This window comes from Peromyscus leucopus, chromosome 20, assembly GCF_004664715.2.
Source record: "Peromyscus leucopus breed LL Stock chromosome 20, UCI_PerLeu_2.1, whole genome shotgun sequence".
Classification (NCBI taxonomy): Eukaryota; Metazoa; Chordata; class Mammalia; order Rodentia; family Cricetidae; genus Peromyscus; species Peromyscus leucopus.
In genome coordinates, this window is record NC_051080.1 from 44,925,081 (window position 1) to 44,938,721 (window position 13,641).

General features: G+C 47.2%; 1 protein-coding gene across 3 annotated transcripts in view; it reads left to right on the forward strand.

Moving 5' to 3' along the window:
• Grhl2 (grainyhead like transcription factor 2) overlaps positions 1-13,641 on the forward strand; it is a 136,607-nt gene that overhangs the window by 88,462 nt on the left and 34,504 nt on the right. For all 3 annotated transcript variants that reach the window (XM_037197732.1, XM_028857200.2, XM_037197733.1), the window contains exon 9: positions 11,435-11,593. In XM_037197732.1, coding sequence (XP_037053627.1) covers positions 11,435-11,593 — 159 coding nt within the window. The remainder of the gene's footprint in view (positions 1-11,434; positions 11,594-13,641) is intronic.

A 13,641-nucleotide genomic window follows, 5' to 3' on the forward strand; every position in this document is an offset into this window, starting at 1 on the left:
TTGCCTTCTTCTCTTTCTTATTTATTTTAATTTTTTTCCTTCTTAGATTCTACTTTATTTGGTAAAATGCAGAAACTAACAACCAATTCACACCCCCCTACCTCCTTCTCTGTGAAGAAGAGAGTTTATTTTAATTTTTATGTATGTGTGTGTGTGTGGTACCCACAGAGACCAAAATAAGATGTCAGATTCCCCTAGAACTGAAGTTAGAGGCAGTTGTGAACCACCAGATGTGGATGCTGGAAGCCAAACTTGGGTCCTCTGGAAGAGCATCCAATGCTCTCAGTTGCTGCGCCATCTATCCAGCCCCATTTATCTGCCTCTTTCCCAACATTTCTTTTTCATCTGAGATGTTTAATCGATGCTGTTGTTAAGACAGGGTCTCAGGTAGCAGAGGCTGGCTCTGAACTCTTAACTATCCTGTTTCCATTGCCCAGTGCTGGAATTAAAGGTGTTATAGAGGACCCAGGTTTTATTCCCAGCACACACATGATAGCTTACAACCACCTGTGACTCCAGTTCTGAGGGATCTGGTGCCTTCTGAACTCTGAAGGCATGAGGCATGTAAGTGGTACACATACACATGTGTAGGCAAAGCACTCCTAGGGCATGCTTCTAAGTGGAGAATGCTTTCTCCCTCAAACTTCTGGACACCAGAGATGAGGGAAGATATGCAAATATTGGTTTTCAGGATGCACAGAGAGAGCCAAAGGACTGTCTAAAGGATACCATATTTCTGAGTGACCAAGGTTCATAACTTTGCTGATCCCCACCCCTGAACCCCTAGAAAGTTGATACCTGTGCCTGGGAGCTTCTCAGGGAGTTGAGAGATACTGCCATTTGCACAGACATTACACCCCAGTGTTGCTTAACTTGGGGTGATTTTAAGCAGGTTATCTGATAGAGAATATTATAGGGCATCCCCTGGTCTCAAAAGTAAAGAGAGCATTGAGAGAGGCCCTGGGAGAGGTCTCGAAGATTGAGTTACACACTGCCAAGCAGGGCAAATGGCATTTTTATGTGTTTGCTGGGGCGTGGCGTGGGCGGAGGGAGCTTTAAAAGGGAAAGGTAAACATTTGCTGGAGTCTTTGGTATTGAACTTAAACAAAGCCGTACCTTTGTTCCCCTTTTATAAGGTAAGGGCTGACGGGAAAAGCTAGGAGGCTGGAGCTAATGCTTGTGAACAAGGCCTAATCTCTGGATGGCATCTCACTGAAGATATCAGTTGATCTTTTGTCACAGTCTGGAGTAGCCATGGTTTCTGCCATGCATTCTGCTTATGGCCCTGAACCTAACGGCTATGAGCTATTGTGCTATGCAGAGGATTGGATTACACACTTGGATTTCATGACATAATGGTGTGTGCTTGTGTGCACAGTGACTGACTGATATTTGTTCAGCAATTTACGAGCTCTCAGGCACCTTGCCATGCCCAGCCTTAATATATATTATCCAATTATTCGTGTTTCTAAGCAGGTGACATTTTTCATCTAACAGGTGATTTGAAGTTAGCTAGCTTACCTCAGTAACACAGCAAATGCATAAATAATAAAGCCAAGATTCCACACCTGGATTGAGTGTGATCTTCCCACACACAGTACTGCTCTCTCTCTGTTGGGAGGATCTTGGAGGAACATCTCTACTCACGCTGACTGGTTTCTTTGAGGCAGCACTTGAGGTCCTGGTTTAGGAGGATGGGATTCATGGCCAGACACAGGTCATGCTGTCAGAGAAATTAGGGCGGGCCTGGAGCTAAGACGAACTTCTCGAACCCCTGCCTCTGTCTCCAGCACTGGGACTGCAGGCAGGCCCCACTGTGCCTGGCTCTTTTCTTTTCTTTTCATTTTAAAAATTTAGATGAGAAATTAGAATAATGTGGTTAATGACACACACGCTAAACCTAGATCAACTCACTGCTAATATTTTTCCAGATTTTTCTCTACCCCCCCACCCCTTCTTGTCAGGCACATCGTCACTCTGTACTTCTGCATGTAGACAGAGGATGCCCTTCCTGTGGGATCAGGGGAAGATGTGAAGGGCGAGTGATCTGCTGCGCCTCAGGGTTAGAAAGATGGGCATGTCAGGTGGAGAAGGGATGCTCAGAGATCAGAAGGCTCAAGAGCAGGGTCCGTGCAGCCCAGAAGACAACAGAGGTTTTTGTAAGGATGCATTGATACGGCTCAGCTGTGGTGGACGGTAGGGAAGTGAGCAAAGGCTGGCCCGGGCAGAGTAGGGAGGCTATAGACAACATTGGGAAGCCGGAAAGCCGAGCAGGAGCAGGAGGAGGCAGCCAAGGAAGCCAAATGAGTTTGGGGAACCGTTAGGACACACGCTTGGACCTCACCTCTGGGGGACTTTGGGAGTTGAGCCCACAGACAGAAGTTTTAATAAGACTTCCTAGTGACTGAAGGGAACTCAGATTTGAAAACTTGTGCCTGTAAAGATGCTACCGAGAAAGGCTTTCAGCTGAAGAAAGCAAATTCAGTGGTGAGTTCATATTCCTGTGTGTGTACATTTGTGCGCAAACCTACACAGAAAGATGCAGTTTAATGTATAATAAGCAATGGACCGTATATGGTGGCACTGCTTCTAAATGAATAGCTGGAAACAGCCTCACGGGGCGGGGGGGGGGGGATTGTCATTCCATATGTAAGTATTTTTAAAAAACAGAATTAGTAGGAAAAGCGAGAATCAGGACTGTGTGTATTCTCTGCTGCCACTCGCAAAACAGGACATGGATTTGCATAGCATGTTGAAACGCTTAACTGGGGAGCCTTCTGAATTTCATTTCAGATTCAAGCATTACAAACCTAAGTTTTAAGAGCTGCTTGCCTAGCATGTACAAAGTCCTGGTTTTGATCTCCTGCATCACACAAACCAGGGATACACGAGGCCCTTCCAGAAAGAGTGAGATGGGGGAGAGAGGAGACAAGGAAACAAAACCACGAAGATGTTGAGTGAATGAATCTTTCAGTCTGCAGGAGCTTGTCACTGCCTGACGTGGCCTGTCAACTCATCCCAGTGTGCTGCTATACAAGATCTGCTGGCATGGCAGAGCTGCATGGGGCCATTTGAAGACTACTAGAGGCTTCTGACCTAGATAGCTCTCCAGCAAAATTCTGTGGAGAAGTAGATTTGATGTTTTAAGAATAAGTTGACCTCGATTTAATGTTTGTTCAGTTAACGAGACTCATACATAAACTGATCCACACTGGAGTCTTCCGAGGCTGGCTTCACAAACTTGCTGAGGGAGAATCTGGCCAGGAGGAGGCAGTGTCCTGTGGGAAAGGGCTTGAGGGGGCCCTGTGGTGCAGAGGGGGCTACCCGGCCGGTGGGCAGGGGTGCTCTGACTGTGCCCTGGGTGTGAGGATGTGCAGTTACAGAGATGAGCACCAGGGAGGCTGGCTGTGGGCGGCGCTGTGCTCCTGCCTGCTGGGGCGTCTCCTTAGATTTTCTACAGAGCCCTTTGCAGTTTGAAAGTGGGACCTCATTTAAATACGACAGCACCCAGGTAGGGCTGGTTGGAGCTGCTTAGAAGACAGGGTCTGAATGCAGGAGGGCTGACTGAGGGGGCCTTTCTCCCCTCCCTCCCTCCTCCCTCCCTCCCTCCCTCCCTTTCTTTCCTTCTCCTGTTTGTGAATTTCATCTTGCTCTCCACTGTAGAGAAAGTGAGAGAGAGAGAGAGCTGGCTTTTTTTCGGAGAAACTTCCACGGTAGGTCAGTCCTACTCAATGCCTGCTTTGGAGACCTTACCTTGGAAGCCCGTCTACTCTAGGCCTCTTGAGTGAATGCTTCTTGCTCTCTGCTGGGCCTGTGTCCTCTCACTACCAGCCTGCCTGGCCCAGGGCAGTCCTCTATTTTTACCTACTCTGGAAGGGGTGTGGTCCCTCCCACTGGCAAACCCCGTGGCTTTTCTCAGTCTCTCCCGGGCCTCCAACTTCTTCTGTGGCCCAGCTCTCCTTGTCCCGCTTGGCCCGTGACACACACGTGGCCCTGGGCAGCTCCGTTCCTGACTGAATGAACTGCTGTGTCTCTCCACAGCCCTGTCCCCTCAGGTCTTTCCCGTCCTCCACCGTAGACATCCTGCCCCTCTGCCCCCTTCACTGTTTGTCTCTCTCTTATCCCATGGTTCCTACAGAGGGACTTCCCAGGTAAGCTCTTTCCTTCTCAGTTCTCACGGCAAGTATGGCCTGGGGGTCCAGCCCTGCTTGCTTTGTAACACTGACTAGAACTGGGGGTGAGCGATGCTTTTTCTCCCTGGGAGCGAGGCTGCTGTTACAGGCACTCCGTGTTTGCCGCACATCCTTCTGCAGCTCTTCCAGAGGTTGTAAGCATGTGTGGATAAGGACGCAGTTAGATGGATAGACAGACAGACAATCATGATAAATATGGAGTTGGTGCTTGACTTATGTGTGCTGATACCTCAGTCCATAGGTAGATAGATGGGCACACAGACAAGTGGTCAGACAGATGTCTTCGGAGAATACATCCAGTCAGAGCAGCTGACCCACTCTATGACCCTGACAACTTCAGTTGCTTATGTCAGCCTTGGCCTCTAGGCGTTATTATTTATGAAAGCAAGATCGTGCATAAAAAGGAAAAAGCATATTTGGAAAAACAATTTATGTTCCCTTAACTCATTGAGTAAATATTTGCTGAGGAACCTGAGCCTGGCACAAAGCAGCTAACTTGAGGCAGACAAAGAGCCCTTCTTACGGGCTTTTCGCCACCACGGAGCACACAGGTCATTAAATGCTGAACAACAAACAGCAGATTAAATTCAAATACTACCTGTATGAAGAAAACAGAAAAGAGAAACTTGATAGAGCATGGGTCTCGTTGGGGGCGAGGAAAGTGACTCTGGGTGGGGAGATATGGCTGGCCTGTCTGAGGAGTTAGCCTTGAGCCAAGATCTGAAGAGGAGGCTGCTCCTGTGAGGGTCTGGACAGACAGTGGCCAGCAGTGGCCCCGAGACGGACGAGATTTTGTGTGCTCGGGAAAACCTACGGGCGGTGGACAAATAGGAAAGCCGCCCTGGTGGGATCGGAGAGTGTGTATTCAGAGATGCCAACTGCATGTGCAGGAAAGAAATGCATCGCAGGAATGAAAGGTAAAACAAAAAAATAGAGAAATAGAGTAATCATGTCTACAAATGCTGTACACCCGGAGGTTTCAGGAAATCCTGGACAAAACAGCAAGCTCCCTGAGAGCAGGTGTGTGGACAGCTCTGGGCTTGCTGTCCTCACCTCAGCACGATGCCAGCACGGAAGGACGACATTTAATAACTGTTGGATGAATCATAATGTGAAGGGAATGAATGACATCCAGGTTCGACACCTCACATTTTTATTATTTCTCCACTTAGTTCTCTGACATTGTACTAGAATTTACTCTTACTTTTTGCCTGTCTCAAATTGTTATTCCATCTTCACTTAAGAACAATATTACCAGAGTGGATAGAATATGACAAAATGTTCAGAAGTTATTAAGGTGTTTAGTAAGAGGCAAGAGCTAATTCCAGCACTTGGGAGGCAGAGGCAGGGGGATCTCTGTGAGTTCAGGCCAGGTCCACATAGTGTGTTCCAGAACAGCTAGGGCCACATAGTGAGACCCTGTCTAGGGGAAGAGGAGGAGGAGGCCGCAGGAAGAGAGCAGAGGAGGAGAATTGGCAACAGCACTCACGTATTTACATATCGATTTTGAAAGGAGTGTGGGTTCTGGCGTTAAACCTATTCTCTCTCAGTGTCCACCCTGTGCCTGTGGCTTTGGGGCTAATGCCTGTGTGCTTCCTTAGATGACTTCTTTAGGATCCAGAGTATTAGGAAATGCATAATTAATATAAATAGCCTTTAACCAGAGAGATAGCACAAAATTCAATTTTTATGAAGTCAAACAAGTCCATGATGCGAGGCTTTAGTTTTAAATTTCAAATTGCTTTCTAAATCAATTAAAGGTAGGGTCAGTTGTTTTACTGGAAAACCCCAGAAACACAGCGGAGGTTAACAATGGTTCTGAAGCTCCCTGGAGTGTGTTTATTTTAATAAACCTCCCGACATGCTTGGTGCCCAGCTGAGTTTTGAGACCTCTGCAAAGTTGCTTCTGTGTGAGAAGTCACAAAGCAGGAATTGTCATTCACATGAGACAAATGGTTTTATTTTTAAAAGTCACATGCCGTTAGACTGCTTTCATGGAAAGGTGTCTAGGCACATTCGGAAGTTATCTGATTCACTCTGAGCATGTGCGGAAATTGAAAGGCTCTCTGTCACTTGCCTGAATGCACATGGTCTAACTAGTTTTCCTGAAGAAGGAAGCGTGCGCTTGTATGATTAGAAGGGGTTTGGGAATGCTGTGTGGAAGCAGCGCCTCACGATTGTTGCATGTCTAGCTCACAGGTCTGTCGGTTATTTACCTGCTCCATCTGCTCTCTGCATCGTTAGCTCCTGCTGAAGCTAGAAAGAACTTTCTGTGCTTGACATGTGGATGAACATTCAGTGGGTGAAGTCATCCCTTGTCCTCCTCAGACTTCTCTCCCCGTTCCTTGTGGGTAAACTTCCGAGAGAGTGGCTCTCCTGCTTGCCTGCTGCCCGTGGAGCTGGGACATGGTTGGGTTTGCAAGATGAAAGAAACAAACAGATGCTTATCAGTTCCAAGGCCTTCCATGCTCCCCGCCCCCTCTGTGGTTAAAGTTCAACCACTTGGATTTTGAGTGTGGTGCAGCCAGGCTAAGATGGATGCCATCGGGCATTGCCAGCTGCTTTCCCTGGGGTTAATCAGCAGGAGAAGGAAGCAGGCTGAGTGGAGCGTTGGGTCCTGAGCCGAGCACAGTGTCCTGCCTGCTCCAATGACTGGAGATCCAGCGCTGGGCTGCACAGAAGACAAACTCCTGGCTTTCCCTTTTATGGGTTCAGGATGCCTTGAATCTCAGCCACACTGGCCTTCTGTGGAGACCCTTTCTATTTTAAGAGCACTGAGTCTAAACGTCTCCCCATGGAACTCAAATGGCTTTTAAGGACCTTGTGTCCTGGGTGACTGACTTTTATAGCTCCTCCAAGGACGATTGAGTCCATTGGAGTACATTGCCAGTGAACATCTCATTGGCTGCAGATGACCAGGCTGCTTAAGTGTAAATACTCATGATCTATTGCTCTAGCTCTCTTAGACTTGGAGCTGACAGACCATAATCAGCGTTTCTTTCTACCTATCACATAGACCCACAGTGAATGACGGGCATGTAAGTCAGTGAGTCAGCCATCAACAAAACCCAGTCATGTAGGAAATATCTACCCGAACATTAGCTTCTCTTCTGTTAGGTAGACCTTTTGATGGAGTGGGAACAAAACCAGTCAGGATTGAGGTACCCAGGATTACAGTCAGCACCAGGAAGATCTCTGTGAAGTGCACAGCCAGAATTAGGGACAACCACACGGTTCAACAGAGTGAACATCTAATTTGCGGACACAAAACTGCATCCTGGCCAAGATCATCACATTGCCAGCAGTAAAAGAAGTCAAGTGTCCCTGGGAAAGGACACCTCTTTCCTGATCTGCAGATCAATGGTCAATGGAGCTATTGTAATCTTTAAGGCACCGGCACGTCATCCCTTACCTCACCTCACCCCGTCTTCTGTGGTTACAGGGCCCACAGCGTGTGTGTTTGTGCTCCCACAGCCTCAGAAACTCAAGACAGTGGAGAACACTGGCTGCTCGAACGAATGTGAAATAAAATTTCTCGGCCGTTTACGGACTCTCCAAGCGTTTTCTGTTACTGTGACTGTTCAGGACAACATGCCCTGGAAGCATCCTGTCTACCATAGCCTTTCTTAGGAGTCCCCACCACTCAGGCATTTGTATCTTCAGCTGGTCCCCGCACCCCCTTCTTTAGAAGTCATGAGGCTCCTGCTCAAGCCTGTGTTCCTGTGGCTCATATTTCACTAGGATCCTCCAGGCTAAGGACTTCATCTGTGTGCCTGGGGCTCTGCTCACACCTCTCTTGGACGACTGTATGAGGGTCATTGCTGAGTGTCTCTGTACCCCCCCCCCCATCCCCCCCATTGTTAGCTCTATGAGGTAGACTTGGCTTCTGTCCAACATTGTTCAATCTATCGTGTGTTTCCACGGATTCTTATAGATGGAATAAATGAACGGAAAGAATAAATGAGTGGAATGAATATATTTTAAAGTATCTTTTGCTGTATTTTAAGATATATAACGTGATCTTACAGGGTCCATATAAAGAATAAGGTAAGGAAATCAACATATTTATTTCCTTATACAGTTATCGTTCCCCTTCATGTATGTGTGTGTGTATGTGTGTGTGTGTGTGTGTGTGTGTGTGTGTCTGTATGTATGTATGTATGTGTCTGTGTGTGTGCATATGAGTGTGCGTGGACCATTTTGTGTGTGCCTGTGTTTGTGTGTAAAGGAGCTAAAATTTATTCATTCTTGTTGGGCATGGTGGCTCATACCTGTAATTCCAGCTCTAGAGAGGCTTAATCGAGAGGATCGCTCCAAGTTTAACACCCGCCTGGTCTAAACAGTGAGTCCCAAGTTCTAAGTGACCTTGGGTTACAGAGGAGGACCCTGTCTCAAAACCAAAGAAACAGGGAAACACAAATCCAATGTCCCTCAAGGCACCTGCCCATTAGCACTCTCTAGATCTTTTCTCTCGATGAGACAGAAAAGGTCTAGAGTACTTGTTTTTTTAGGTGGTGGCTGGGAAGGCCCGGCCTGTGGCACAGCAGGCCGTTGTTGTAATTAGCACGTTATTGAACTTGTCACCTGTCCTGGTGACTTACTAATGCACCTAAGATTACAAGGAGGAGGCCACAGACAAAAAGATAGGATGTGTAAAGAGGTGGAGCACTGGAAATTAGATGCCAGCTGGTGTAAATTACACGAGCCCCTGAGGCTTCAAACAGCAGTGATGCTAAGAAGAAGTCTAAGGCCTTGGTCGTCTTACAGGGCAACCCTAGGCAGGGCACAAGATGTCTAGGTTTGAAGTCCAGCAAAAGGCCAGGAGAGAAAACTTGTGAAAAGTTGTGTTATGTTATGCTTAACAATTTATGTGCCTTGTGTAGCCCTGGCTGAGAATCCCCTTAAAACCAGTGTGTCACCATGACCAGAATACTTGAGGAAACAGCTTGCTGGGAGAGAGAGAGGGTTTGGTTTCTCTCTCTTCTCTGAGTTTCAGAAGGACGGCTTCAGTCCTTTGTGGCTGGGAGGCATCATGTGACAGGTGACATCATGGCAGGAGCATGTGATGGGCTGTTCACATCAGCGTGGCCCGGGAGGCAGAGAGCATGCCAAGAGCCAGGGGCTGGCTATAACCTTCAAAGCATAGAGACCAATCCAAACTGTGACAAATGGCATCTTTTGACTGTGACCCGTTGTTGTGTGGAATGAGGTCATTTCAGCCTGTTTAGCTTGTCATTCACACCCATGCCCTGTCTCTATCAGCCCTTCTCAGTAAAACTTCTTTATTTGTTCTATTAATAATCACATGGGATCCTTAGACACTGAGTAGGGTTTCTAGCCTGTTGGGCTCACGGCATGCCTATTGCTTATTGTTTTTTGTTTGAAGGTTTCTACTGTCTTTCTTACATGCCGTAAGATGAGGATTTCGTTCTCCCTCCCTCCCTCCCTCCTCTCTCTCTCCCTCTCTCTCTCTCTCTCTCTCTCTCTCTCTCTCTCTCTCTCTCTCTCTCTCAGGTTTGTACCACCTCTTCCAGCTAACTGGAGGCTGGCCATGCTGCGGTTACTCCATTTAATCCCCTTTCATTTCCGGCCTTCGGTAGCTCTTATGCTTTCCCACTAACGTGGAGTAGGTCAGTATTTAGATTTCCTTCTGTGGGGAGAGGGCTTCAGATGCTTTAAAGAGAACACCGAAAGCTGGAAACGTTGAGTGCCTTGTCTCAGGTCCCTTAACCGGTTAATGCTGGAGCAGGGGCTGAAGCCATGGCTTCTGACTCTCAATCTGGTGGGCTTGCTGCAACTGAGTGTCCTTTGCTAGGCATTGTATTAGGTGCCAGTAATATTAAATAATAAATTATTCCAGACCCCCTGCTTCACGGTTAAGGAAGAAAGTTTTATATAAACAGAACCAGGTTTCAGTGCTATTGGATTACAAAAGAAGTAGTTTTCCTGATTTAACCTTTAATTTTTTTTTTTATCTTGCAGATCAGGGTTAGGGAAAGTTATGCTATTAGAAGTGATAACTTTTAAAATCAATTAGCTAATTTAATTTGTTTGTGTGTGCCTGGGTATACGATGTATGCATGCCATGTGTACACAGGAGACTGGGATTACAGGTGTGTGCCACACTTCCGGCTAATAAGAGGCCAGAAGATGGTGTCAAATCTTCTAGAACTGGAGTTACAACAATCGTGAGCCATCACGGGGGTCCTGGGAGCCAAACCCAGGTCCCCTGCAAGAGCAGCCAGTGTTCTTAACTTCTGGGCCATCTCTCCAGCTCCAGCTGAGAAAACAGTGTGCTACCTAACTCATTTATGGCTAGGAGAATAAGGCTTTGCTGACCAACTTTCTTTCTTTCTTTTTGCTTCCTCCCCCACCCCCACCCCGAGCTGAGGACCAAACCCAGGGCCTTGTGCTTGCTAGGCAAGCGCTCTACCACTGAGCTAAATCCCCAACCCCATCTGACCAACTTTCTAAAAGGTCATTTAAACTATTTCAAGGTTAACTATGGAAGCAAATTATTTAGAAGTTTATGGTCAGTGAATTAATTAATTAATTAATTAATTTGTTTGTTTGTTTGTTTTGATACAGGGTTTCTCTGTGTAGCCCTAGCTGTCCAGGAACTCACTCTGTAGACCAGGCTGGCCTTGAACCCAGAGAACCACCTGCGTCTGCCTCCCAGTGCTAGGATTAAAAGTATGTCCCACCACCACCTGGTTTCTTGTTCTTTTAATTTTTTTCTTTTTAAGATTTATTTATTCATATATTTTATATGTACACCAGAATAAGGAATCTGATCCCATTACAGATGGTTGTGAGCCGCCATGTGGTTGCTGGGAATTGAACTCAGAACCTCTGGATGAGCAATTGATGCTCTTACTGCTAAGCCATCTCTCCAGCCCTGTTCTTTTAATTTTTAAGATTACCTTTCTTGCTCAGCACGCCTTTAATCCCAGCACTGGGAGGCAGAGGCAGGTGGATCTCTGAGTTTGAGACCAGCCTGGTCTACAGAGAGTTTCAGGACAGCCAAGGCTACACAGGGAAACCCTGTCTTGGGAAAAGAAGTTTATAGCCATGTGATACATACATTTGCGCATTCAGCAGGTTTCTGCGGGGAAGTCTTGGGTATCTGTCACGTGTCCTGATGGTTTCCTCTAGGACGTGGCTTTGCACATCTGCCCATGGCTCTCAGGAGATCCTCTGGATGGCAGTTTGTGAACTCCTTGTTTTTCTCCCTCCTTCAGATTTTCATCACCGTGAACTGCTTGAGTACAGATTTCTCCTCCCAAAAGGGCGTGAAAGGACTTCCTCTGATGATTCAGATCGACACATACAGTTACAATAACCGCAGCAATAAACCCATCCACAGAGCGTACTGCCAGATCAAGGTCTTCTGCGACAAGGTGAGTAAAGACGGCAGTATGTCAGAAAGGTACTATTGTCACGACTAGATGTTGTTTTTGATGACATTCCTCTCGTCACTTTTTCTTGTCTGGTGGTGTCTAAAGAATCGTTTCTCAAACACGTGGATGTGGTGGCCTTTCACTCTCGAGTCCTGTTAGACATCTAAGGAGCCACCAGCCCTCTGCCCTGTTTCGGCTGCTGGTCTTCTCAGCCTACCATTCCGCCATTGCCCTACAGCTCAGTTCTCAGGTCGCTAAAACCGAACACCACAGCCTGGGTGGAGAGAGCAGTAGGAAGAAGCTTACTCTTCACAGCTCCGGGGGTTTGAAGCCTAAGACCCAGGGGTTCAGTCCCTGTGAGCGTCATCTTACTGGCTGCCACCTTCCTACCTTGTCCCCACGTGGGACAGAGAGAAGAGCTCTCCTGTGAGTCTTTGTTAGAATCATCCAGGACCAGCCTCATGATGTCACCAGTGGGAAAGGCTTCACCTCAGACAGGAGCTGTCTGTGGGTGGAACGGGAGGAGCTCACGTTCAGTTTGTTCAGTTCAGTTTGTGGCATGCTGTGCTCTGGTCTGAATACACAGCTGGAATGACAGATCCAGAACTTTCCCAGAGTGTAGCTGCTGTTCTAGAATTTACCAGTGTAATCTTCGATATTTGATGTGTTTCATGGGCCCTCACCTAGAACTTTTGGAACCAGAAATCACACCTACAAGATAAATCCATCAGTTCTTATGCACTCGGCCCATAGTGCTTTCGTCTCCATGATTGCACTATAAAAGAGACCGAAGAGTTAAAATGACACAATTTAAACTCGGAAGGTCGGATACAAGAAGACTGTCACAAGCATAAGGACGAGTGTGGTGTAGTGTGGACCATTTGAAGACCTGTGTGACACCAGCTTCTGTGAGGGAGAGTGATGATGGAGCTGCTTTACCAAAGAGCGCTTGCCCAGGCACTCTGCAAAGTGTGAGCACCGACGGGTGAGACCAGGCCGAGTGGGTGTGTGCAAACAGACTGAACGTGGCGGTGTTGTTTGCCATGAGAAGTTACAGTGAGTGAAGTTGTGTCCAGGGAGAAACCGTGTTCTCAGAAATCTGGTGAGAGTAAAATCAACTCCTGGAGAGAGAGCACGGAGGTAGCCAGGAGAGAGATGCTCAGAAGAAAATTGAAAATGGGAAGGGACAGTCTCCAGTAGGTTTTTTTTTTCCTACTTGACACAAGATGGAGTTTTCTGGGAAGAAAAACCCCAATTAAGAAAATCCCTCCAGTAAATTGGCCTGTGTGCAAGTCTGTGGGGCATTTTCTTGATGGATGGTTGATGTGGGAGGGCCCAGCCTACCACGGCTGGTGCTACCCCTGGGCAGGTGGTTCTGGGGTGTGTAAGAAAGCAGAGTGAGCAAGCCTTGGACAAACCAGTAAGAAATGCTCTTCCATGGCCTCTGCTTCGGTTCCTGCTTCCTGGTTCCTGCCTTGACTCCTGTCCTTCTGTGATGGCCCGTCACCTGAAAGATTCATTAAGCCCTTTCCTCTCCAGGTTGCTTTTGGCCATGGTCCTTATCAGAACAATAGAAAGCAAACTAAGATAGATGCAGAGTAGCACTATCAGAAAAGACAAGCTAGGGCTGGCTCAGTGCTGAAGAGAGCTGGCTGCTCCTGCAGCGGACTCAGACTCAGTTTCCAGCAGTGGTGTGGCACCTTTACAACGGGTAACTCCAGTTCCAAGGGATCTGGCACCCCCTTTTGGCTCTGTGGGCATCAGGCACTTATGTGGTGTACATACACACACATACATACATACATACATACATACATACATACATACATGCAGACTAAACACTCATAAAACAACCCCAACAAATAAATCAGAACAACAAGAACAGAAGAACGCGCTCTTCTACATTGCTCTGAACACTCCAGAAGAGGGAGCACAAGAGTTAACGCTAGAGGAACTGTCTTGGCTTACTTAGGTTACTCGAAAATAACTCGGAAAATTACCCCCCGCCCCAATTTCAGTAAATGAGATTAGGATCAGACCAACTTCCT